Below are 27,003 nucleotides of genomic sequence, written 5' to 3' on the forward strand. Positions count from 1 at the left end.
CAACCTGCCAGATCTAATAAAAGTTAAAAGACCTGAAAGGTTAACTTTTAAGAAAGAACTGCAGATGCGGGAAAATGGAAGGTAGACAAAAATGCTGGAGAAACTCAGCGGGCGAGGCAGCATCTATGGAGCGAAGGAAATAGGCGACGTTTCGGATCGAGACCCTTCTTCAGTCTGATGTGAAAGGCTAACTTAGTGTTTTGCAGTGGTTTCGAAAGAAATGCTCCCAGACCTGAATGCTTCCAGCATGTTCTAGTTTTATTTCAAGGCTTCCATTGTGTGTCGCATTTACTTTAATATTTTTACTCTTGAAAGAAAAAATACATCAAACGCCCGGACTGTTCCAAACCGACAAGGACGGCCGCTCGGCCCATGCAGGGACTGGTTGGGCCACTCTCGCCACCCGGTGGCTGTGGTTGCCATGGTGATGCAAGCGGGTGATGCAGGCTGGGAGTTGAGTCCGCGGGCGGGAGAAATGGCGCGGATCACTAGAAAACATAAGTTTACTGCCGACAGTGAGAGAGCACCGACCAGTTCATAGTGAGATGTACACAATCGCTCACGTTGAGCATGTTCTGTTTGCTCGACAGTTTTGTGTTTGCGTCGGCCCGGGGGCAGCGGACTAGGGTGAGAGGTGCAGTTTGTTTCTTTCTGTACGGCCTGTAGTAGCCACGGACCTGATCGGCCGGTACACAAAAATGCTGGAGATTATGCAGCAGCATCTATGCCGGTACCGGCATGGGCAGGTCTACAGATGTGGAGGCGTGACGGCTAAGCCCACCCATTGATCCAAACGTTGAAGTTTAGAGGTAATGTCACTCGCTAAGTGTCACTCGGGTTTAGCGGGCCAAATCGGAGTGTGTTATAACTGCATTTAATGTAGAAGCGTTAATTGCATGCTATGGTGATCCTAGCTCTCAAGTTACAATTTCATAAGCGTTTTGGCTTATTAAACCAACAATAGAATCTGAATTACTGTACACAAACACCGTTTGAACCAACTTCAAAAAGGGATGTTGTCTTTCTGCGTAAATGTTTGGAGTGATAAGAGCCTGAAGATTATTGTTGTCATGGTAATGTCTCGTCCTTGAGTAAAAGTGTGATTAATCTTTTCCCCTCTAATACTTTATTCATAATATATACAGTAATATTACGTCACCATTCTCAGCATAAGCAACATCTTTATTTGCAATTTTTACATTACATCAACATGACATTAGTGTTTCTGTTACATAAATTCATTCCTTGAGGAAACAATTTAGACATTGAGATCGATAGAAACATAGAAAATAGGTGCAGGAGTAGGCCATTCGGCCCTTCGAGCCTGCACCGCCATTCAATATGATCATGGCTGATCATCCAACTCAGTATCCTGTACCTGCCTTCTCTCCATACCCCTTGATCTCTTTAGCCACAAGGGCCACATCTAATGGGATCAGGGGGTATGGAGAGAAGGCAGGTACAGGATACTGAGTTGGATGATCAGCCATGATCATATTGAATGGCCATGATCATATTGAATATCTTAAAGTTTAATACTATAATAACATATTTTGGACATATAGGACTCTTTATAATTGTTTTTGTTTTATACAGATACCCAGTGAGCATTGAGAACTTAGTGACCTGCTGGACAAGCAGCATGTGAATGACAGATGAATTACTCTCCTGAATATTTACATTTGTTTAATCTCTCTCAACATTCACGTCTGTTGAACGCTGTCAGCTATCTCGAACTGGGACATCATTAATACTGTTTCTTTGAAGAATATATAATGATCAGTCACATGGCTTTTGAATGATCATGTGAACTGTTGAATTTGATTGTGAGGACTGTTTGGTAAATCCATTTTTTTTGTTATTTTAAAGAATCGTATTCACAAATTTTATTCAAGAACAGTTGGTGTTAACTTCAGCGCTAATTTCACTTGCATTTGCAAATGGATCCAAAACTAAATAGAACTGCTTTAAATCCTACAAAGCCCCCAATTAAAAAGAACCTACAGAAGAGGAATTTTAATTTCTCAAAAAAAGCTCAAAGGTAAGTTTGGAAACAAATAGTTAAGTTTAGAAAAAAATGATTGTGTTCCTCCAGCTTCTCTCATTTTATGGCTACAGATTCTAATCTGTGTCTCTAATTTACTGCTCCGCTGGGAAGCCTCTTCAAGGTATGCTTTCCATGACCATTTCCTTCTCTCTTTGCCAGGAGTTCTGTGAAACTCTTTCTCATTGCTCTCCATCTGCGACTTCCACTGATTTCTGACTCTTCGACCACATTATCTGCCATTCATCCCCCCCCTCACCTGCATCCACCTATTGCTTGTGACATCTTGCACCATCCCTCTCCCTACCTCTCTCCACTGGCTGTATCCCTTCTACTCATTCAGTCTTGAAGAAGGGTCTCAACCCGAAACGTCGCCCATTCCTGAACAAGGGTGTCGACCCGAAACGTCGCCCATTCCTTCCTCCATAGATGCTGCTTCACCCGCTGTGTTACTCCAGCATTTTTTGTCTACCTGAAATTGACTGTTCATTTCTCTCCAATGAGTTTCTCCAGCTGCTCTCCATTATGTTCATTGTAATTAAATATTAGGATGACCCAATATGGGTTACAGTGGCGCAGCGATGACATTGCTGCCTTACAGCGCCAGAGACCCAGGCTCAATCGTGACTATGGGTACTGCCTGCATGGAGTTAGTATATCCTCCTTGTGACCATGTGGGCTTTCTCCAGATGTTTAGGTTTCCTCCCACATTCCAAATGTTTGCAGCTTAATTGGCTTCTATAAATTGTGTATACAATTTATGGCAGAACTAGTGTATAGGTGATCATTGATTAACAGTCAGCTGAGACTCTGGGCTAACGGGCCTGTTTCCACCACGTATCTCTAAACTAAACTAAAAGCCATTATATCCAGCCTCCCTCAAATCTTTATTTATTGGCATAAACAATTACCAAATCAACAGGTTGGTAGCATTATAATCAGGATTAGATTAAATGGCTGAAGGTGCTAAGTAGAATTTTGCCACAAGGTGGCCATACTTAGAATGAAAAATAATGGCATGGGATATTGGTGTGCTGTGTGCTAAACCATTGTTTGATTTAGTACAACTAATGCCTTTGATTCCATGCATAATTAATTTCTAGTCTCAGCTGGTCTATCTGAAAACATAAATGAAATGATTCATGATGAAAAAAATGGAAGTTAGTTGTGAAAATTTATGGCGGAGGATTTCATTGAGTCCATTGCGTTTGCTAATTATAAGTGTGGCTATTTTGGCGTGTAAGCGTTAGTGATATTAGTGCAAATTACTGTATTTGCATTAAACACGTCGGGGTGATTAGTGATGATAAGTTTCTTAGTGAAGAAATTAGTTAAAGGATGCCATTCGGCTTCTTATTCATTATTTATCATACTACCGGGTATTAGGTGTGAAGTTACATCTTTCCTGTAAGGGTAGACGTTCATCTATTTTTTTCCTTTCCCCAGTAATGTGACAGCGGGCCTAATGGCGGAGACCCAGCTTCCTAGAAGTACCTCGCAGGAACATTCCAAAAAGCATGATGGGTATAATGTACATCATGTAAAAAAAAGCTTCATTCCGTATAGAGTGAATTATAATTGGAACAGAGGTGGGCGATTAAAGGAACTTCGCATCAGGTAAATTAGTTGCATTGTGCACTTAAAATGCTGCTATTTCACTCATGAAGTCCATTTAGGAATCAACCTGGGTTGATGATAAATGTTAGGGCTGAAGCTAAGGAATCATTGATAACTTTCAAATCTTCCTTTCCATGGGCATGGTGACAGAGACGGGAGGATGTTATGAAGTGTTGGGATAAAATATTAAGATAGTGCAGTACAGTGGCGCTACTTGTAGTGCAGCTGCCTCACAGCTCTAATGACTTGCATTCAATTCTAACCTGTGCTGTCTTTTTTGCAGTTTGCACATACTCTCCGTGACCATGTTTCTCTTAGGTGCTCTAGTTTCCTCCCACATCCTAAAGAGATGGTGATTATTAGGTTATCCAGCCTCCCTTCAAGCTCACTAGGGCTGTTTCCCATGCTCCCTTTAAAATCACGTGGTAATATTTTATGACGGGGAAGTGACTAAACTCCCCTGGATTTAATTACCTCCATCTAAGGGTGTTCTTTGGATTCTGGAAAGGTTGTAGCAGATTGGTAAATTACAAATATAATACAATAGTTAAAGAAAAGGGAGAAACCAAGCAGGAAGTAATGGACCCTTTGTGCTGACATCCACCATTTGCAATATGTCGGCATCTGTTATTAAGTTCTTATTAATCCAATACATCCGCTACACCTTGTATATATTTCAATTATTGAATATATTGGATTATTTAATTTTATTATAAAGCGGTGTAAAGCCAGATCCTCAGCAAGAACTACTACTGTTCAGATAGACTCCAGAAGAGCTAAGGGCTGAGCTAATTAAGATGTTAACCATGTTTGAATGGAGTTGGTATGAATTCACAAAGAGAACTCGGAGATGTGGGGAGTCCAGAATTGGACAGGAGGAGGCCATTTGGATTGTTCTGCCAATTTCCTACGATTCTTAATATTCAAAGGTTTCAAAGGTCTTTTATTGTCACATGTACCAATTAAGGTACAGTGATATGTGAATTACCATACAGCCATATGAAAAGAAAAGCAACAAGACACACAAATACATAAAAGTTTACATAAGCATCCACAACAGCGGATTCCCCACATTCCTCACTGCGATGGAAGGCAAAAAAGTCCAATCTTCTTCCTCTTTATTTCTCAGAATGAAGAGACACTCTGACAATTCAAGGCCATAAATATAAGAGAAAAGAAAAGAAAAATGTTGCAGAGGTCAAAATAAAAAGTAGATGACAGTTTGATATGTATAGTACCCGATAGTAAATAACACGTCAGATTGAGAATTGACTGAAGAAGCAGGACATTCTTGAAAATTAATACTGTTAAAAATACAGTGCCCTCCATAATTTTGGGGGGCAAAAACCCATAATTTAATTATTTGCCTCTGTACTCCAAAGTTTGAGATTTGTAATAGAAAAAAATCACATGTGGTTAATGTGCACATTGTCAGATTTTATTAAAGGCCATTTTTATACATATTGGTTTCACCATGTTGAAATTACAACGGCGTTTATACATAGTTCCCCCATTTCAGGGCACCATAATGTTTGCGACACATGGCTTCACAGGCATTTGTAATTGCTCAGGTGTGTTTAATTGCCTCCTGAATGCAGGTATAAGAGAGCTTTCAATACCCAGCTTTCCTCCATTCTTTCCATCACCTTTGGAAACTTTTATAGCTGTTTCTCACATTGAGGACCAAAGTTGTGCCAATGAAAGGCAAAGAAGCCATAATGAGACTGAGTAACAAGAATAAAACTGTTAAAGACATCAGCCAAACCTTAAGCTTACCAAAATCAACTGTTTGGAACTTCAGTAAGAGGAAAGAGAGCACCGGTGAAGGGCTTGTCCCGCTTGGTCATCATTTGTGCGTCATTTACGCGACATCCTAAAAATTGGTTGGAGCGTGGTGAGGTGTGGTGGTGTATGCAGTGACGCGCGGTAACGCGCGGCACCCCAGGATTTTGCAGTGCTCAAAATCCTCGCGCGCCACCTGCATGACGTATCCCTTGCGCACGCTGACGTACTGATGGCGTACGCAGACGTACTGACGCCGTACGTGCAGTGCGTGGTGACACATGGTTACGCACGATGATGCACGAACATTGCCTATGCTAATTTATTATGCGTCACCGTGCATCAACGTCCATAACCATGCGCCATTTGCGAGTCATTTGAGCGCCGCACCATGTTACCACCCGGGTATAAAGTGCGCGTAGTTTTGAAAAATTGTCACCATGGTATCTTTGATTTTCACTGGGAAAATCCTTGCCATGGAGATCGGACTAAGTACGAACGACATCGCAAATGGCTCCCAAAAGAAGCAGGGCCCTCAAGAGCATTTGGCGCGCATCTGTCGTACTGCTAGACGGTTTTCGCAAAACAGCTTATGACAGAAGAATTCTCTCTATAATAAAGAAAACCCCCCCAAACACCTGTCCGACATATCAGAAACACTCTTCAGGAGAAAGACGATGGTGGGGGTGCTATGGCCTGGGCATGTATGGCTGCTGAAGATACTGGCTCACTTATCTTCATTGATGATACAACTGCTGAGGGTGGTAGCATAATGAATTCTGATGTGTATAGACACATCCTATCTGCTCAAGTTCAAACAAATGCCTCAAAACTCATTGGCCGACGGTTCATTCTACAGTAAGACAATGATCCCAAACATACTGCTAAAGCAACAAAGGAATTTTTTAAAGCTGAAAAATGGTCAATTATTGAGTGGCAAAGCTGATCTGAACTCAATTGAGCATGCCTTTTTATATGCTGAAGAGAAAACAGAAGGGGACTAGCTCCCAAAACAAGCACAAACTAAAGTTGGCTGTAATACAGGCCTGGTAGAGCATCACCAGAGAGGACACCCAGCAACTAGTGATGTCCATGAATCACAAACTTAAAGCAGTCATTGCATGCAAAGGATATGCAACAAAATACTAAACATGACTACTTTCATTTACATGACATTGCTGTATCCCAAACTTTATGATGCCCAGTAATGGGGGGACTATGTATTTGTAATACATAGTAATGGGGGGACTGCTGTAATTTCTACATGGTGAAACCAAAATGTATAAAAATGGCCTTTGTTAAAATCTGAAAATGTCCTCTTTAACCACATGTGATTTTTTTCTATTACAAGTCTCAAATTGTGGAGTACAGAGGCAAATAAATAAATTATGGGTCTTTGTCCCAAACATTATGGAGGGCACTGTGATTGTAAGTTTTTTTTGCAGTTTACAAAGGATAGGCTTATTAAGCAGACAAAACATTGGCAGATGGACGACATTGTAATGTTGCACACTTCTCGAAAGATTAGAAAAGCAAAATATTGTTAAAAAAGCAATGAACAAAATGTTGCCATACAAAGGGAGCTTAGTGCCCTTGTACATAGAATGCAGCATGAAATTAGAAAGGTTAACCTAGATACACACTCTCTGTGAAAAAAGTTGCCCCTCAGGTTAAATCTTTCCCTTCTCACCTTAAATGTATGTCCTCTGGATTTTGATTCCCCTACTCTGGGGAAAAGATTGTGCATTCACCCTGTTAATTCTCATGAGGATCTTATACACCTCCATAAGATCAGCCTTCTGTGCTCGAAGAAATAAAATCATAGCCTGCCCAACCTATCCTTGTAGCTCAGGCCCTCAAGTTACATTCTCAGTCTAAATACATTATATGTCATCTATGAATTGTAGACATTAATTGTAGTGTTTGATTTGCTTCTACTGGCCACAGACAGTTGATGAATGCAGGAGGTTACATGAAGCTTGCTTCAAATGTGGTGTGCATTGTTATCTTTTAAGAATGACTTAATAAAATATACCAAATAATTACATTTACTACTGCAGTCTCGCCAAGGAGAGTTGGAAGAAATTGCAGTTTTTGAGTGAGGGTAAAACCTATTGGTTTAATTTTTGAGATAAAATTTAAAACTCGTTTTCAGACAGTGCTACAGGTAATGAGTCAAGTGATGATAATCATCAATATTTTGTCTGATATAAGGATTTAATGTGTTTGAACCAAAAAAGAAATAATATCAAATTACAATGCAGCCCTGTCTTCCCAGGCACCTTGCGAGGAAGTTTCTGCACTTATGGATGTGTGAGGCATTTGGCAGAGTCCTTCCATCCAAAGCCAGGTAAGATTCTATTTGCTTTCCTTTAATTTGTTTAGACAGATGAAAAGTGTATAAAGATTTCCAGGGCACTTCAGGAAGCTGGGTGGAGTACATGCTCCAGTCTGCATCAATGGTATAGAAGTGGAGATGATTGAAAGCCTCAATTTCCATGGTGAAAATATTTGGATTGGATTGGATAGACTGGGTTTATTCTCAATGGAACATAGAAGGCTGAAGGGTGACCTTACGAAGGTTTATAAAATTATGAGGATGGATAGTCAAAATCTTTGCCCCTGGGCAGGAGAGTCCATAACGAGAGGGCACAGGTTGAACAAGCTGCCAGAGGCGTTAGTGGAGGCAGGTACTATCACAACAAAATTTGAAAGATCTTTAATAGATGGCAATATAGAAATTCAATTCAGGCCAAATGGGCTACACAGGCACTCCCTGACTTCAACTCCCTGATTTGAAGTGCTGAGCAATCGGGAGATCAGGTTGGTTAAGGCGGACTGAGTGGAGGTGTTCACTTGCACCTCCTCCAACCTCATCTACTGTATCCGCTGTTCCAGGTGTCAACTTCTGTACATCGGCAAGACCAAGCGCAGGCTCGGCGATCGTTTCGCTGAACACCTCCGCTCAGTCCGCCTTAACCTACCTGATCTCCCGGTTGCTCACCACTTCAACTCCCCCTCCCATCCCCAATCTGACCTTTCTGTCCTGGTCCTCCTCCATTGTCAGAGTGAGGCCCAGTGCAAATTGGTGGAACAGCACCTCATATTTCGCTTGGTTAGCTTACACCCCAGCGGTATGAACATTGACTTTTCTAACTCCAAATAGCCCTTTCTTTCCCTCTCTCTCCATTCCCTCACCCTTCCCAGTTTCTCGAGCATTTTGTGTTTACAGGACATAATCCTTACGTACATCAGGGAACGACTGTATTGTATCTGTGCTGTAAAATTGTTATTTAGTTATTTAATGAACATTTTCAGAATGAAATTTAAGTGATGCCACCTTTTCCTTTTGTCAGATCCCATTATCGTTGTGCATTGCTGAATAAAGTATTTAATGAATGGAAGGAACAGTGGTGGTGTGCACGAATTGAATGGAAGCTGACGGTTCGAGCAGATTGTCATTGCAGGTATGAGTTCTTTTACTTTTCTTTGCTGTACTTGAATTGAATTGAATTGAATTGAATTGAATACCTTTATTGTCATTCAGACCTTACGGTCTGAACGAAATTTCGTGCCTGCAGTCATACATACAATCATACAATAATAAACAACAATAAACACAAATTAACATCCACCACAGTGTATCCTCCAAGCACCTCCTCACTGTGGTGGAGGCAAAAATCTTAGGGCTGCCGTCTCTTCCCTCCTCTTCTCCCTCTGCGCTGAGGCGATTCGCCACCGGGCGATGGTACAAACAGTCCCGCGGCTCACCGAACCCCGCAAACGGGCCGGCTCAAACACCGCGGCCTGGGGTGGTTGAAGCTGCCGCCCTCCAGTCCAGCGGAACCCAGGACTCAGGTCACCGCCGCCAGAACGCCGTCCCAGCCACCGGAGCACCGTTCCAGCCCCGAGCCGGATCGCCCTCACGTGAGTGCCGTTCCACCTCCGGCTGGGCCACTCCGACGGGAGCGCCGTTCCACCTCGAGCTGGGCCGCCCCGACGGGAGCGCCACAGCCCCTCACGGGAGAGTCTCAGCCCCGCGCCAGGCCGCCCTCACGGGAGCGTCACAGCCCCTCACGGGAGCGCAGTTCCAGCCTTGAGCTGGGCCGCCCTCACGGGATCGAGCTCAGGGTGAGTCCTGACTGGCTGCCTCTGGAGTCTCGAGGTTGCCAGCTCCACCATTAGGCCTCAGCGCAGACGGAGGCAGAGAAGGGGGATACGACAAAAAAGTTGCATTCCCCCGAAGGGAGAGACAGCGCCCCGTTTCAACCCCCCACCCCCACATAAACACAACCTAAAAACCAAAAACGTAACTAGACAAAACAAAAAAAAAAAACAACACAAAAAAGTAAAGACAAACGGACTGCAGGCGAGCCACAGCCGTTCACCAGCGTCGCCACTTACTTGTGTCACAGGTTAGGGTGCATCCTTCTATGTTGCTATATTTCATCCAGAAAGGTGTCTGCAATATTGCTAATCGTAACGGGTGCATCACTCTTTAGCTAGAAAGAGAATAGGAACTGTAGCTGATTACAATTACAAACCTTAATTGCTGTCCTCTGAGAATGTCTAACTATAGACGTATATTTAAAACTATTTAAAACTGGAGTACCAGTTCCCTTGATATGTGAGTTTAATCAATTTGTGCAAAGTGAGCAATGATTGAAAATGATTGCTTCACCTCTTTATTTTGTTGATTTCTTTTTGAGTTTTCGCTCATCTCTTTTGTAGAGGTCCAAAGGTGCAGTTCCACATAATGCGTAGGGTGTTTGGCTAATTCTTCCAGGTGTTGCTATCCCATTTGCAAGCCCAGTTTGAAATTGAACAAATTGCTTGGACAATGGAATGATCACAGCCATACTAGATCTTCTTGTCTCATGCTTGTACTTTCCAGCAGCCTTTCCTAGCTGTTGATCAAAAATGAAATAAATTCAGATGTCCTATCTTATGCTATTGGCCCAGAATTATTGAGGCTGCCAGCAGCAAATCTCTCATGAAACTCATAACTTAAGAAACAGAATTGAATAAGATGTGTTCCCTACCTATTTCCAAAGAATTTAACAATGGAAGAAAAAGGGCTGACCACTATATATTTGACTGCCTTGAGGACCAAGGCCCCTTAGTCCCTAAGGTTACAACATGCCAGTTTGAAAATGACACATTTATTCCACATTTATGGCTGAAGAAGGGTCTCGACCCGAAACGTCGCCTATTTCCTTCGCTCCATAGATGCTGCCTCACCCACTGAGCTTCTCCAGCATTTTTGTCTACCTTCGATTTTCCAGCATCTGCAGTTCCTTCTTAAACATTTATTCCTGCCCTTTGTAATCTAATGTAGAAAGCCTTTGAATGACAATCTCCTACTTAAATCTACCTAATTTTCATCCATGCCAGGTATTACATGTACAATCAGACATGGAGAGCGTGGCAGAAGTACATTCTTCAACAACAGAAGAAGAAATCAAAGTATAGGATTGCAGCTTCACATGGTATGAGGTTGAGTTGCTGACAGTGGATGTTAACCCATTTTAGAGGCAAAATAATGTGAAGGGAATTTAGACTATTTTAGTCTGAATTGTAAAGCAAAAAAATAATTTTCTGGTATTTCGAAATAAAAGTAGAACATTTGGGAAATAGCAAGTCAAAAGGGAGCTTGAGACAGAAACAGTATTTACAGCAGTTTTTATTCCAATCTCCAATCTCTTGTCAGGTAGCTCTTCATTTTCTTGAGTTATGTTAACTTGCAGTGATTGGTATACATGACAAGATATGCCTGTTAAAAGCATGCTTTAATGGAATAATATACTGTAGTTTTCTGTTTAAATAATGGTGATTCTCATGTTGTATTGTTATTTCTGCAATAAGAGTATCTCAATAGCAAACTAGATGATGATTTTCAAGTTGCCCTGGTCTGCAATTAACTTACTAAAAACAGGATTTCCCTGTCGTCTTCATTGAAATTTATTGAATGGCTTGTGAAGAGATGTATTAACACAGGAAATGACCTCATCTTATTGTAGAAAGTTAAAGTTGTTCATTTAATTCTAAATATGCTTCACAATTCTTTCACAGATATAAATGTGTTAATTTCTACCAGTTAACCACTTTCAATGTTGGATAAAATATAAATTGTTAATCATAAAAAAGTATTTATTTGATATATGCACCAGATATAAACCTGAACAATGAAATTCTTACCTGTTACAGGCACATGAGATGCAGCAACAACAATAATAAATATAGAAAAAATATCAGTTATTTGAAGTGAACTAGACCATGATGGTGCATAGACCAAAGAATATAGAGCAATCATGACAGTGCAAGGACTGTAGTAATTTGTTGTTGAAGTAGGGCTGTGGTTAGGGTTGTGCAGAGTTTCGAGAGCCTGGTGATCGATGGGAAGAAGAGCTAATCCTGAACCCGGAGGTAATGATTCTTGGGCTCCTGTACCTTCGTCTTGATGGTAACAGCGAGATGAGATTGTACCCAGGATGGTATAGATATAATATATTAGCTGCCTTCTTGAGGCAGCGCATCCTGTAGATCCCTTCGATTGTGGGAAGGTCAGATCCTGTGGTCAGAACCTGGGAAATGTCCACCACATTCTGCAGCCTCCTTCATTTTTGAGTGTTTGAATTTCTGAATCAAACCATTCAATGTGCTCTCCTCTATACTTTTGTAGAAGATCGATATACTGTAATATTTGGCGATTTGCTGAATCTCCTTAAACTTCTGCAGAATTAGAGGCATTGATGAGCTGATTGCGTCAAGGTGCTGGCTGAGGACAGATCATGAGTGATGTGTATATCCAGGAATTTGAAGCTGTTTATTGATTTCCCTCCTGTAATCTGTTTTGTTGTTACATGTTATTTGTCCAACAACGATGTTATCAAGGCCAAATTTAAAGATGTTGTTGGAGCTGTGTCTGCCTACACAGTTGTTGTTATAGAGAGAGAGAGAGAGAGAGAGAGAGAGAAGAGAGAATAAAGCAGTAGACTGACCTCATAGGAGGTACCCCTGTGCTGATGGTCAATGATGAAAATGTGTTCTTGGCAATCCATACTGATTGTCTGCAGGGAAAAGCCGTAGCAAGCAAAAAAACAATGCTAAGACCTTAAAAAAGCTAACCAAAGGCAAAACAAGAAAAGCAGTAATTTAAAATTTTAATTTGAATAAAAATGGGGTCAAAATAAATTATTGCTGGGAGGTTTTTCTTTTAAACAAGCTGTATTTTGACTGCCTATCTTTTCTATTTACAACTGCAGAAAGATTAGCTGTCATTAACAATCTTTCACACACTCTTTTAGTTGATACCAATTTGTGTAATCTAATTTCTTTTGTTTACTGTTCTTTAATAAGCATTGCTATACATATACAATCATATTTTTTAACCATTATGCTTGTGTTGACTCTTTGAAAATGCTTTCTTATTTGGCCTTCTACTCTTTTCCTATCAATCTATACATGTCCTAGTGCTCATTTCCCTGCTCTTGTCTCATGGGCCTATTTATATTCATTTTCCTGTAGAATATGCTTTTGCCATTCTTTAAGACAGTAGATTAGAAATAAATTCTCATTACGCTGCTGGCTACCAACTCTCCTGCCAGTTTCTTTATTTACTCAACCAAGACCATTCAGTAGGCACTAACTGAAATGTAAGGAAAAAGACTATTGGGACAAAAAGTTGCAATGTCACATTTATTTTTAACTAGTGTGTTCATCAAATTAATAGATCAGTCTGAACAAGGGGCATGAGCCAAAAAGTCACCCATTCCTTCTCTCCAGAGATGCTGCCTGTTCCACAGAATTACTCCAGCATTTTGTGTCTACCGTCATAAAATTAACCAATTGATGAACTCCTTCAGTAGTTCCATTTCCACAGTGGTCACTTTTTGTGTTCCACCAGTGAGTTTGAAGTAAGTTGTGTTCTTTGCACAAGGAGCAACTTGATCCAAATTGAGGTTGTTGCGGTAATATTGTCACCACCTAATACTACTGGCTGTACCTAAATGATGTATCACTTACATGAAACTTACATCATGTCATGTTAGCTGTATTTATTCTGGTTGCATTTGATCACCTTCATTTCTATTTTCTTCAGCTCATTTACAGACGTTGCATATGATCTGGACCCACTGGTCCTTGTACATAAAAATTCGCAATACCAAACATTTGATGCAGATTGAGGCGAAAGTCTTCCATATAAAAACTATAACTCGGTGAGTGTAAACTGCTTTTTAATTACTTTTATTCTGGCTGTTACAAAAAAAACAGAACTGTTTGGGAACCTTGTGTCAAAATCTTCAGATACTTGAGACCAGGTCAAATGCATCAGCATCCGTCACTCTCCATTTTTTCATTCCCCATTTTTCACTTTCACTGATCTTCCTTATCAAATTTCACCACATTTTTCTCTCAATTTCATTGTCAGCCTCTGTAACTATTTCTCACCATCTGCCAATTACCTGTCACACCTGAATCTATTAATTACATGTCATTTCTTGCCCCATCCCCACTCCTCATCACTCTTTATCTGCTTTTTCTGCTCTATTCCATTAGTCTGAAGAAGGGTCCTTTATCCGAAATGTATGCTGCCTGGCTTGCTGAGTTGCTCCAGTACTTTGTATTTTACTTATTCCAGCATCTGCGATCTCCTGTGTCACCATCAACATCTGTTACTGGAACCAAATCACTGGCACATTGTTTAGTTTTAATAGTTTCTTCTGAAAAATAGCAATCTTTGCAGTACAAAAGATACAAAGTGGATGGGGCAGCGTCTTTGGAGAACATGAATGGGTGACGGCTCGTGTCGGGATCCTTCTTAAACGTAGCCTATCCATGTCCTCTAGAGATGCTGCCTGACCCACTGAGTTACTGCAGCACTTTGTGTCCTTTTTTTTTAATAAACCATCATCTGCAGTTCATTGTGTCTATAAATTTGGCAGTATTATTGCACTATTCAGGAGATTCTCGGTCTGTACTTTTTCCTTAAAACAATATTGTGATTTCAATATTGCTCACACTGCTTACATTTCAGTCCAATCGATTTTCTTTTTTATATTGATTTTTTTTCTGGATAATTTATTGTTTTCAACAGCATTTGTATAATGTTTTTAGTGTAGTAAAATATCGCAAGATATTTGCAGAAGCTATATCAGACAAAAAGTGACAAAGACAAAGAAGAGGTGGAGTCTGAAGAAGAGTCTCGACCCAAAACGTCACCCATTCCTTCTCTCCAGAGATGCTGCCTGTCCCGCTGCGTTTGTGTCTAAGAAGAGATGAGGTGCAGGTAGCCGACACATAGCCAAATTGCATTTTTAAGTCAACTTATTAACAGAAAAGAGGCAGAGAAGTTAACAGAGGGAATTTCACAATTTTGTGGTTGAGCCAACTGGTCATAGTGGCCAGTTGTAAACTAAATTTGCAAAAGTATATGACCAGAGTTGGACAAATGCAATGTTTTTAGAGGGTTGTGAATCTAGACTCAGATGGGAGCAAATGGAAATAGGTATGGAAATTGTTAATGCCACAAGTGATTTGTATTTGGAATGTATTGGTCTATTGAGATTCAGTAGCATTCTTCAAAAGTAGTTTGAATAAATAATTGGAGAAAATGTGGTTGTGATATGTGGAAACAGTGGGGAATTGGAATGGTGGGATTATTCTTCTAAAAAACATTTGAAAACTTAATTCCAGATAATGGGGGTGATTTGGTCCATGGAAAGTGGAAGGAGAGTTTGGCAAGAAGGGCTTTAGTACAGTGTAGTCTGTAAGTACAGAAGCTGGATGAGGATTTTTTAGTGTCTGTCAGAATTAACATTACCCCAGGCTACTTCTGCATAATTAGAGCTCTTTACCCCATTGTTCCATCGATTATTTTATTCCACAGATCTCTACTTTTTCAGTAGATCCTATTTAATATATCTTTGTCAATATATGATGAACCATCAATAATCAGGTATTAATGAATTAGCTCATGTTAATAAGTACTGTTTCTTGCTAGGAATGTGTGGTCTATTTGGACCAAACAGTTGGTGAGGAAGGAAAGAAATCGTGCAATGGACGGCTTAGCAATGCAGTACTGGGCAGAAACCTTGCAACACAGGGTAGGTATGAGCACAAATATTTAACCTTTTGATGATTTGCATCGTGTAACTTTGAAGTTTCTGATTTTTATATACGTGACATCGTTGTGTTCACAATGTGTTCACAATGATTATCTATTGACTTTTCTCCCGTACATACAATGTTGAAGGTTCAAAATTGCTCAGTTGTGTGGCATTTGTACAATATATGTTATTCCCAACTCTTTTGTATGGTAGTTTCCAAAGGTGCCTTGAGATCTTATTCAGTGTTCATAAAATGAACCTTGACAGTAAGTGTAAGCAGAGAGTAACAGAATCCTATTTTGGTTGTTGCTCACTTTCCAGGAGTTTTCATCCTGGAGACATTGATTGATAATCAATTGCCTGAAGGTCAGTGAAAGCACACCAACTGCAATTTATGTGGTATATATCTCTTATTTTGTGTCATGAAATAAATTTATGGACTAGCAACTTAAAAAAGTTATAAACTAAAAGCTTTATTGGTGTCATACCAATATATTACTTAGTTTACAAAGCAAAGCGTTTTAATAAGAAAGATTGATTGATGACTGCTAACTACAGTATTCATTTATTTTATTTGCTTGCCTGATATTATTGAAACACAGTGCTTCAACGCAGAAAATGGTTGAAGTACATTTTCATGCATTAGTATTGGGGAGCATATTTAAATTTGAGTTTCCAAGCTTCTTTGTCATGTTGTCTCCGGTTAAAAGTTCAACATGAATTTTACTTTTTCTCGACTCTTGAATATGCACAGGCAAGGTAATACAAGTCTGACAGAAGGGCCCCGACCCGAAATGTCACCTATCCATGCCCTCCGAGATGCTGCCTGACCTGCCGAGTTACTACAGCACTTTGTGTCTTTTTTTGTAAACCAGCAGCTGCAGTTTCTTATTTCTACATGACCAAATACTACTTTGTCATCCTGAAAAGTCATCCAACCCATATTCCATGATACTGTCATCAGACAAGTGATGCCAGACACATGAAAATAAGCACCCTTTTCTCAATAGATCGAGGTGTCCTTCTATCTTGAAACCTAATCTCATGATCTGTCTGGCGTTGTCTGAATTTTAACCTGCATTTTACAGCTCTGGATGCTTTGTTTAACCATTTCAGCAACCTATTTAATTTTCAATTGTATCATCTGTAGCATGAATCCTTGTTTGAAATCTTGTTGATTTTGCATGTCCAGCTCGGGCAAGGTGACAAGCCAACATGACCCTCCATAACTATGCCCAGCAAGACACAGGGCATTGGTGAAAAGATGAAATCAAAATGGAATCAATCAAATAGAATCAAAACTTCGTGGCTTTGTCTAGAAGTTGATTGTTTTTTTAATTATATAAACGTAGATTTAAACAGTGATTGAGACCAAGATTTAGTTCTTATCCCTCAGCCATTTTAATGGTTTCTCTCCACAGGGCAATGAGTGACGGAGTTGTATTACTTCACACACTCTGTATTAATGTTTTTAGCCAGCAGATGGCAGCCTTGTTTGTGACATGAGCTTTGATTTGCAGTCCATAGAACAGCTGGATGATACTTGCCAAATAATGTGTTATCAGATATACAGTATGGAACATTCTGGAAGCTTTAAGTGAGATAGGGGTGCTTTTCTTTGTATTAACTGGTTTGTTTTATTTACATTTCTTCCTCACCAGCACCCCCCCCCCACATCCCTCCTTAACGTTGTCTGTTGTGCATCATACTAGTTTCTAGATTTAGAGATTCCTGTATTTTCCATTTCTTTGTAGTGAGTTTTTGTAATTCTATACCGAGAAATGTTTGGTTCAGTCAGAGTATATTCAATATATTTGTGGATATAAAAGATTCATGCAAAAATGTGGTACCGAATAAAAAAGGCATGCATGCTCTCATTGAATGATGGAAGAAGTACAGAGTGGTGGCTATTCCTGCTTCCAGTTCTTAGGTTCTGCCTGAGATTAGCTTATACAGGTCCACCACTGATTTTCGGGCAACTGATGGTCCGGTGGTCCCTCCTATCATCTGGACAAAATTACGAGAGAGCACTTGAAATCTCCCCTGGATGTCTCCCTGAAAATGTGGCACCTAGGCTGGGCGAGGCAGCCAATCTCGACCTCATAGGGACATCCGAGGCTGATCCGCGGGTCAAATTTGTCTCGGGCTCTGAAACTCTGGCTGGGCTGGAGCTGCAGATCCATTCCTATAGCCGACTTCCGAGGCCAACTGCGGGCCGATATCTCAGCTGCCTAGGCTGACCGTTCTGCTACTGATGCACTCCTCTCAGTGGAAGCACTCCACTGTTGGTCTGGCAAAATGAATAATCCAGAAAGGTACTGGATCCAAGGATGCCGGAAAATCAGTGGTGGACCTGTATCTCGAAAATATCATCAGGGGAGTTCTAAGTAAGATTCTTAAATAAAACAGTTTTTAGTTTTAAAGTACAGGTACTGACTAAATTTTGTGTTCTCAGCATTTTCTGTTGCAGATTTACAGTTTTTATTTCTATGTATTTTACAATATTTTTCAATAGCAGCGCAGTTTAACATATTTCAATAGTGCTGAATATTGTGATAAAAGCATGGAGAATTTATTGTTTTAGGGTGTGGGCACTGTTAGCTAACCAGTAGCATCTCTGCTTTGAGCGCAGGCTTGGCTTCAGTGGAAAGTAATGTTACATCAGTCGATAAATGTGCAGGAACGGGTTGCCGAAGCTCAGCAAACATATCAACGCCGGTGCCTGAGCCATTCATTCCTGGCCTGGCTGGTTTATGTCCAGGTTCGAAGGGAGAAGAAATCTCAGCACAGTAGGTTTCTGGAGTGAAGACTTAAAATCTTTGTTATTATATAAATGTTGCCTTTAGAGGTACTTGGGTATCATTTGAGCTTTTGTCCATCCGCTCAATGGTGTCAATCATGGTCTCAATTGGATTCTTCAATTCTAGTGAACTGACTAGAGGTTAGGCTGTGTTACAATTAGATTGTATTGGCTGGTTTTAAATATGAATGCCGTTTCATTATTTTCCTCACTTCTGATCTCTGAAGACCACACTCCTATGGTTCCCCACCGATAGTGGTAATTCTGGCCTTGGATCTATACAGATCAATATTACACAACACAGTGGATGAACAAATAAGTACTGTTTTTTAGAGTCTGAAATTTAAATACCCATTCATGACGCATAAGATACATTGAAGTCCTTCCTGTGATGTGAGCTTGGCTGCACAGATTATTTTGAAGGGATCTTTATAATACCAATTGCAGTAGTTTTTTAATGGAGAGAATATCAAGAAGGCTGAAGGCATGAGTATATTTTGTGGGGAGAATTCATTGCAGAATGAATGGAATACTGGAATCTGAGAATGGATAATTGTGGAGTAAGGGACAAAAGCTAGTGGACACTGAGAAAGTGGTTTGGAGCATGATACAAGTGATTTGAAGGAAATAATTTTAAATTGTTGGGATCTGGAACAGAGGTGGTTGTTGAACAAGAATGGTTTGATCCTCTGTTTATTATTGCTGTCCTCCCAATATCTTTCTACAGGTGTAGCTGATCAAATGTACACAAACACCGTTTTATCACAATACTTTGCTTCATGGTTCTTGTCCTGGCATCATCAAAAGAACATCCATATCCTTGAGACTCGCATCAGCGAACTGAGCCGGAGGTGCAAACTGCGGAGGAGTTTTCAACACTGGAGTCACTGTATCTTTTCATCTTGATTTCCTGATTTCAAACTGTTGTGGTTGCAGCATTACAGGGGGGAAGGTAAACCACAATGACCATTCCTGACAACATCAGGTCAGTTGAATAATTTAGTGTAGCTAAAAGATGTTCAAAATATACATCAGCTCTGTGACAAAGTGATGGAATAAAACAATATCGTGGGGAAAACGATTATCCTCGGTTTTGAGCAATTACGGGTCAGGGATTACCATGAGTTGCAATGGACATGTTATCAATTAAATTTTAAGAACACCATTAACACATTTTCTCTGGTAAGCTCTTGCCATAACAGATTTTGGGGTAAAATATGTTTCTGGAGGCTGGTGTCAAGCATGCGATGACGTGGCATGTGTTCCGGAACTGCTTTAACATAATCAGAACCTTGATGCAATTAATAATGTCCCGGTAAAGATGCACACATTGGTTTTCTCAAACTGCCAATGGAGTTGGAGGATATTGTGGAGACAGCAAATGTGCTTTTACGTGAAGAAAAAATAATGCAGATGCTTGAATTTAGAACGGACAGAACGTTGAAGAATTCAGCGGGTCAAGCAGCAGCTTTGGAGGCAATAGGTATAAGTTAGTGCTTTGGGAACAGAAATGATTACCAATATATAGAAGTGCATACGGGGTGTGATAGAGTCTGGTCGGTGATATTTGGAACCAGATGGCAATGAGATAATGGAGGGTAGAAATTTTAAACAATAGAGGAGAAAAAATTGTGAAAAGATTTGTGAGGCAATATTTTTAAACGGGTGGTTAATGCCTAGAATGTGCTGCCAGAGGACGAGGTTATGGAAGCAGATTCAATAGTAATATTTAAGAGATGTTTAAAGGACACATGAGCAGGCAGGGGAAAGAGGGATATAGACTACGTACAGGCAGATAGGATTAGTTCCAATTGGCATCATGGTTGGCACAGACATCATGGGCAGTGGAGACTGTTCCTGCCTTGTACTGTTCTGTCTTTTATGCTTCCGCTTATTGTCACCAATGTAGAAGAGGCCACAATGTGAGAAATTGAGGAAAAATGATGGCATCCTTTCAGAAGGCAGGGTGGGAGGAAATATAGTTGAAGCTATGGGAGTTGATCGGTTTATAGAAGATGACAGTGTCAAGCCTATCTCCTGAGATGGAGACAAAAAGATGCAGAAAAGGAATAGAAGTGTCAAAGTCATTCAGGTGAATTTGAGACTGGGTGAAAGTTGATGGTGAAGTGATGAGTGCAGAGTCGTTATTGATGCAGTTGTGGATGTACCAGAGAAAAAGCTAGGGGTATGTGGAAAAAGTCATTGTTCCAAACTTATTCAGGTTCTACAGGGAGTGATCTCCAGGTCCCCTGGTCTGTGCATCCTTCACCACCCACCCCCTACCTGTCCCCGGGTATTCTTACAATCAGAGGTGTATTCAATCTTACAATCTGTCTCTGCATCCCATATTATTTAATCTATTTGTTTAATTGTGTATCAGCTGATAATTTCATTAACCTCAATGCAGATATTGTTCTGAGGGCTGAAAAGACTGGACTCTGCAAATTAGCAGATGGTCATTACCGCTGCTACCTGGCGGTACGAATTAGTTTAGTTTAGTTTATTGTCACGTGTACCGGGGTGCAGTGAAATGCTTTTGTCTGCATGCTATCCAGACAGCACTGGGCCTCTACTAGCTGGAGTTTAGAAGGTTGAGGAAGGACCTAATTGAAACTTACAGAACATTGCAAGGCATAGATAGAGTGGATGTGGAAAGGATGTTTCCATTGGTGGGAGAGTCTAGGACCAGAGGCCATAGCATCAGAATTAAAGGGTGCTCCTTTAATAGAGGTGAGGATGAACTTATTTAGTCAGAGGGTAGTTAATCTGTGGAACATTGCCACAGAGGGGATATTTTTAAGGCAGATAGACAAATTCTTGATTAGAACGGGTGTCAAGGGTTATGGGGAGAAGGCAGGAAAATGGGATTAGGAAGCAGAGATCAGCCATGATTGAATGGTGGAATAGACTCGATGGGCCGAATGGCAGTGATTCTACTCCTATAACTTGTGAACTTGTGAAGAAAGGTTGTTTTGTGTCTGGGCTACGTCCACAACTCTGCAATTTCTTGAGGTCTTGGAAGGAGCTGTTCCCAAATAGGGATTAATGTATCCCTTCAAAATGCTTTCTATGGCACATCTGTAGAATTTGGTGAGGGTTGTTGGGGATATGCAGAACTTCCTAAGCATTCTAAGGACGTAGAGGTGTTGGTATGCTTTCTTGACAATAGCTTTGATGTGTCTCCTACAGAGAATTGTGTACTGCATTGCTGCTGAGTTTAGCTACTGCTGAAATATTTAGGCACTGATTAGAAATTCTGCTTTTGTATTCACTCTCTGAGTTTCTTCATGGAAGCTCAGTTATATTAAGATTAGACTAGAACCATTGATCCACAGACATGAAGCCAATTCATGTTATGGCTGCTGGGAAATTTAAAGTCGAGAAATAAAATAAATATGGAATGTTTATCAGTAACAGTTAGCACAATGGGAGTGTTGCATAAACCCATCCGATTCAGTAATGCCCTTCATGTATTGAAACCTGCTGTCCTTCCACAGTCTTTTGGGTATGTGATCCACACCCTTCAATGTTAACAGTTCCCACTTCAGGAGCATTTAGGGAAGGGCAGTGAATGCCAATATTACGAGAGACATTCACATACTGCAAATGAATTAGAAAAGACAGTTGAGGCAATGTCTGCATAAAAGCGTAGAAGCATGAGTTAATTTGTGTATTTTAAATGGTTTGATGGTGTCATTCGAGGTAAACTATTTTGGATAGTGAGTAGTTACAGAACATAGAATCAAAGAAGAATCGTGCACACTTAAATAGGGAATGAATCCAGTGGCCTATTGGTCCATACCAGCCAAATACTCAGACTAATTATAGCTCTCAGCTTGTAGGCTACAATACTTCAACTATTAATCCAAGTACTTTTCCAATGTGATTGTCAGGCTCAGACATCCATGGTGGGAGTTGAGCCAATGTTAGACCATACTTTGATTAAAACCATTTTATTCTCATTTACCAGCAATCAAGCATTGTTGCTCTGAAAAACAATGTGGGAAATGTTCGTCTGAAACAAATGCAGAACAACTTGGCACACCAGCAATCAGTTATTTGGGTAAGAGTTTTGTTTTTATTTGCTTCATATTCTGGACTTTGAAGAATGTAAGAAAGCTAGTGAAAGATTATTGGATGACTAACTCCCTCATTCCATAGATGTTGTAGCATATTATTTTATCAGGGAATATCTCCCTTACAATGTGATCAATGAGTGGTATTGCGATAATTCTCAAGTTTCTATGCAGGCTTCTTGAGGCTATATAAATCTGACAGTTAGAAACTTGTAGCAAGCAATGTAACCAAACAGCTTGAAGTTTTTAAATCCAAAATGATTGAGTATGATAAAAGTTAAAGAAATTCTGGACTAATTTGGAGAAAATACCAGCTTTATGTTGGGGTGCAAAGTCTGTAATAATCAAGGAGAGTGTGAGACCTTGAGCCCTGTAAATACAATTTTTAAAAAATCTGAATATTTTTCAAAAAAAGATATTTCTATAATTTACTATCTTTATTTTGGAAAAATAATTCCAAGGTTATATTGTCTAAGTGGCTGTACTTTATTCATGTTAATAGTGGTAGTCGAGTGAAATATTGTCGGAAGCCAAAATATAACCTAATTCATCAGGTTTAGGTAATTCCAGCCTATTTATTCAATCTCTCTTAATAACTAACCCCCCCCCCCCCCAAGCTCCTGTACCATCCTCCTGAATCTTTTTCGCACTCTTCGCAGTTTATTGACATCCTTCTTGTATTTGGGCAGTCAGTACTGCAGACAATAATCCAAGTGTAGTCACACCAACAAATTACACAGTTGTGGCATGACGCCTGAACTCTTATATTCAACATCCTTACTGATGAAGGCAAATGTGCCAGGCATTATCTTAACCACTCTGTCTACTTTCAGGGAACTACGTACCCTCGTCCTGGTGACATTCTCGAACAGGCCCTTCGGCTCAACTTGTCCAACATGTCCCAGCTACATACATCCCTCCAGCCCCACCTGCCTGTGTTTGGTCTATATACCTCCAAAACTGTCCTATCCATGTACCTGTCTAACTATTTCTTAAATGTTGGGATAGTCCCAGCCTCAACTACCTCCTTTGGCAGTTTGTTCCATTCACCCACCACTCTTTGTGTGAAAAATGTACCCCTCAGATTCCAATTAAATCTTTTCCCCTTCACTTTAAACCTATGTCCTCTGGTCCTCGATTCACCTACTCTGGGCAAGAGACTCTGTGCATCTTACCTGATCTATTCCTCTCTTTCCAAGTTAATGATATATTTTCTGTAGCAAGGTTACAAAGACTGTACATGACTGCAGCAATGTTTTGTACAGCTGCAACACAACATCCTAACTCCGATACTCACTGCACTGACAGGCAAAGGTCAATCTGCCAAACACTACATTCCTCTCCACTGGGCAGGTAGCAGAATATTCAGGATTTTCACATAGCTTTAGAGCATAATTATCCGCTACTCCTACCTTCTGTTCTCTTTACCATATCAGTTATTTTTCAACTTGAGTGATGCTTCTGCCATGGCACTGGTGTTAGTTGGTTCATTTGGTCTACAACCTTTGCTCATTCTTTGCTTCTTGACCCTCAATGTTGAATAAATGTATGGACTGAGGCTCCTCTAAAGCTCGCTTTTGGATTCCCTACTTGCTTCACTCATCTCATTTGTCTGTCCGTGACTGATCCATAACACTTAAGGGCCTGTCCCACTTTCACGACCTCTGCCGAGTTTGCCCTTGACTCATGAGGTCGTAGGTAGGTCGTGATGCTAATCGTAGGTACTCGTGGCATCAAGTAGGTCGGGGCGTTTTTCTAGCATGATGAAAAATGTCCATGAGTAAAAAAGGTCGTGAATTAGGTCGTGAAAGTGGGACAGGCCCTTTAGTGTAAGGAGAGCGTCTGTCTCCTGGAATAAAGTATCCAGGTAACTTTTGCCCGCAGCATTCAAATTACTAACCAGTTCATCAACTTTGAACTTCTTCCCTGAGCTGCCGATGTTCTCTTGGATCCTAATTATTTCCAGCAGTCCCATGTTCTACAGTTGTAATACACACCCTGGTATACAGTATCTGCCCATTCTACAAATTGGATGTAAAGCAGGCAAAACCATCAAACAAACTTTATATTTGATGCATCCTCTTGGCTTAGGCAGCTGAATTATATACTGCAACCAAATTCTGGAACATATATTGAGTGCAATTTAAAACATTGTTTGTCCCCTTGACATGTGAAGAGATGTTACTTCATAAAGCGGGGCAGGGCGGGAACACAACTATTCAACCCATGGCCTTGCGAAAGAGAAGCAATGTTATTATGCCCATCAAAATCTGCTACCAGTATTATTCTCCAACTCCTAAATTAAGTGAGTTCTTTAATGCCATGAGCAGCAGCTATGGGTGGGTATAGGAAGTAATGGGAATTGTATTTGTGTCCACCTGTGATTAAACAAGTTAATAAATATGTTTGTGACTAGATTTGCTATGTGGTACCTGTGGTACCTGGACCCATTCTATAAATCTGTATTGGGAGCTGAGTTTGCGTTTCTGTTCTCACATCTTGCCTTGTTTGAACAGATGCTGCAACGGTGCTGGAATCAGTGGAAGCTACGCTTGGAGAAGCAAGAGGAGTTTGAGCTTCAGGCACTATCTAGAGAAGCCCAAAATCACTTCAGGTATTCTAATGTCCATTGAATTATAAATGTTTTACTTTCCATGCCAGAAGTATCTGCAGATGTTGTGAGAAGGTGAAAATGTAATTTGTATTCCAAAAGCTTTGTACTTCTCTTGAGTACCCTCACTTTGTCATCCTTATAACGGTACAATGAATATTTTATGAAATCTTGATTCTCAGATGTACACCGAGACCTAGACATCATACCAAGGAGCACTGTTCATCGCATTCAAACCATGTGAAATGATGTCACTTTTGCAACTGATTAATATTTGTGACTACTCCATCTGATCTTCATTGACTTCTGTTTATGATTGCACATTGCCGGTTAAGTCACTGTAAACAAGGTTGAGCTGAAGCTTAGAAATGCAGTCTGTTCTGATTAATAGTGTAATTTCATGCCAGATAAATACATGGAGGCTCAAGGTTCAAGGTTCTTTATTAGTCACATACACCAATTGGTGTAGTGAAATGCGTATTGCCAATGCAGCACATAAAAAACGAATACAGACATAACAATAATAAAGAAATGTAAACATAAAAAACATCCCCCCACAATGGTTCCCACTGTGAGGGAAGGCACAAAGTCCAGTCCCCACCCCCATGTCCACCCATAGTTGAGCCTATTGAGGCCTCCGCAGTCGCCTTTACGGAGGCCCGATGTTTCAGGCCCTTCTCGCCGGTTGATGGTGCTCCGGCGTCGGGAGAACCCTCTCAGCTGCATGGGACACCTGGAATGGCTACTTCCTTACCGGAGATTGCAGCTTCCGAAGCCAACAGGCCGCGCTGGATGGAGCTCCACCACTGGCGATCTCGGCGAGAGATCCCAGGCTCCCGTTGTTAAAGTCAGCGCCACCGCCTGTTTTTATCGGCGGACTCAGCATTCCGGAGTTCCAGTGCGGCGACCCGGGCAAGGCATCGCCCGCTCCACGATAGCGCTCCAGCTGCCGCCAAAACCGAGGTTCTGGCCGGTCCCCTCAGGAAACGCCGCTCCAGGCCTGCTGGTAGGCCGCGAGGACGGGTCGAAGGTGCTGCTCGGAGAAAAGCCGCCTCTCCGACCAGGTAGGGACCCTGAAAAGCAATTTCCTCCTTCCACCCCCCCACCCCCCACATAAAAAAGACTAGAGCTCCAAAAACAAAACACTTTAACTAACTAAAAATAAAAAAAAGGCTCTGAAGCTAAGGCAAGTGTCATCTTTGTAACAGATTACCAAATATGATATCTTAATTTTCTGATTTCTGGTTTATTGTTGTCATGTATATGAAGATACACTGAAAAAACATTTTGCCAATCATGCCATATATGAGTACATTCAAAGTATACACGAGGACAACAGGTTGTGGTAAAAAGAGAAAGGAAACTTTAGTGTTGCAGCGACAGAGAAAGCGCAGATAAAAACTGTGCAAGGGCTGCAATGAGGTAGATTGGGAGATCAGGATTAGCTTACGACATGTTTTAAATTTTTCAAAAATGATGATAAGACTTGTGTCTTCAAACCTGTTTCATAAAACTAATTTTACTGAAACAATTACATCTGTTTGTGCTAGGAAAGTATTGTTGAAGAAATCTCTACACTACTGGATAAAACACAGCCAAGAGACGAAATACTATCAGGTGAGGAATTAAGGATGTCATTGTGATCAAGAATGTTGAGAGCAAGTGTTTCCAGTAGCCCAGCACATTGAAGCACTACCCTGTCAGGTTTTGAGGCAATGATATTGTAGAGGTTGGGTTGAATATCCAGCTCTCAGTTAAATTTAAGCTATAAAATATAATCGGACATTTAAGCCCTACCACATGAACATTATTTTCAGCCAAAACCCAGATTTATGATATTTTAAGTTTTTTTAACATGAAGATTTAAACAATTTAATATAATTCAAAAGAGAACTATTTTTGTGAGCATGGATCTCCTTCTGCTCCACACTAGGTTGCGCTCTGCATCTTTCATATTCCTTGCT

General features: G+C 40.6%; 1 protein-coding gene across 3 annotated transcripts in view; it reads left to right on the forward strand.

Annotated features, from left to right (window-relative positions):
• Window positions 1–284: 284 nt before the first annotated feature.
• sfi1 (SFI1 centrin binding protein) overlaps window positions 285–27,003 on the forward strand; it is a 98,076-nt gene continuing 71,357 nt past the window's right edge. Inside the window, exons 1-14 of one of the 3 annotated variants that reach the window (XM_055655970.1) lie at window positions 285–809; window positions 1,597–2,041; window positions 3,491–3,661; window positions 7,722–7,793; window positions 8,800–8,910; window positions 10,838–10,932; window positions 13,545–13,662; window positions 15,447–15,549; window positions 18,185–18,341; window positions 19,080–19,241; window positions 20,760–20,830; window positions 22,323–22,415; window positions 24,945–25,042; window positions 26,590–26,656. In XM_055655970.1, coding sequence (XP_055511945.1) covers window positions 1,941–2,041; window positions 3,491–3,661; window positions 7,722–7,793; window positions 8,800–8,910; window positions 10,838–10,932; window positions 13,545–13,662; window positions 15,447–15,549; window positions 18,185–18,341; window positions 19,080–19,241; window positions 20,760–20,830; window positions 22,323–22,415; window positions 24,945–25,042; window positions 26,590–26,656 — 1,419 coding nt within the window. In that variant the 5' untranslated portion in view covers window positions 285–809; window positions 1,597–1,940. The remainder of the gene's footprint in view (window positions 810–1,596; window positions 2,042–3,490; window positions 3,662–7,721; window positions 7,794–8,799; window positions 8,911–10,837; window positions 10,933–13,544; window positions 13,663–15,446; window positions 15,550–18,184; window positions 18,342–19,079; window positions 19,242–20,759; window positions 20,831–22,322; window positions 22,416–24,944; window positions 25,043–26,589; window positions 26,657–27,003) is intronic. The other 2 variants (XM_055655968.1, XM_055655969.1) reach the window with 2 other exon arrangements.

This window comes from Leucoraja erinacea, chromosome 25 (assembly GCF_028641065.1).
Source record: "Leucoraja erinacea ecotype New England chromosome 25, Leri_hhj_1, whole genome shotgun sequence".
Taxonomy (NCBI): domain Eukaryota; kingdom Metazoa; phylum Chordata; class Chondrichthyes; order Rajiformes; family Rajidae; genus Leucoraja; species Leucoraja erinaceus.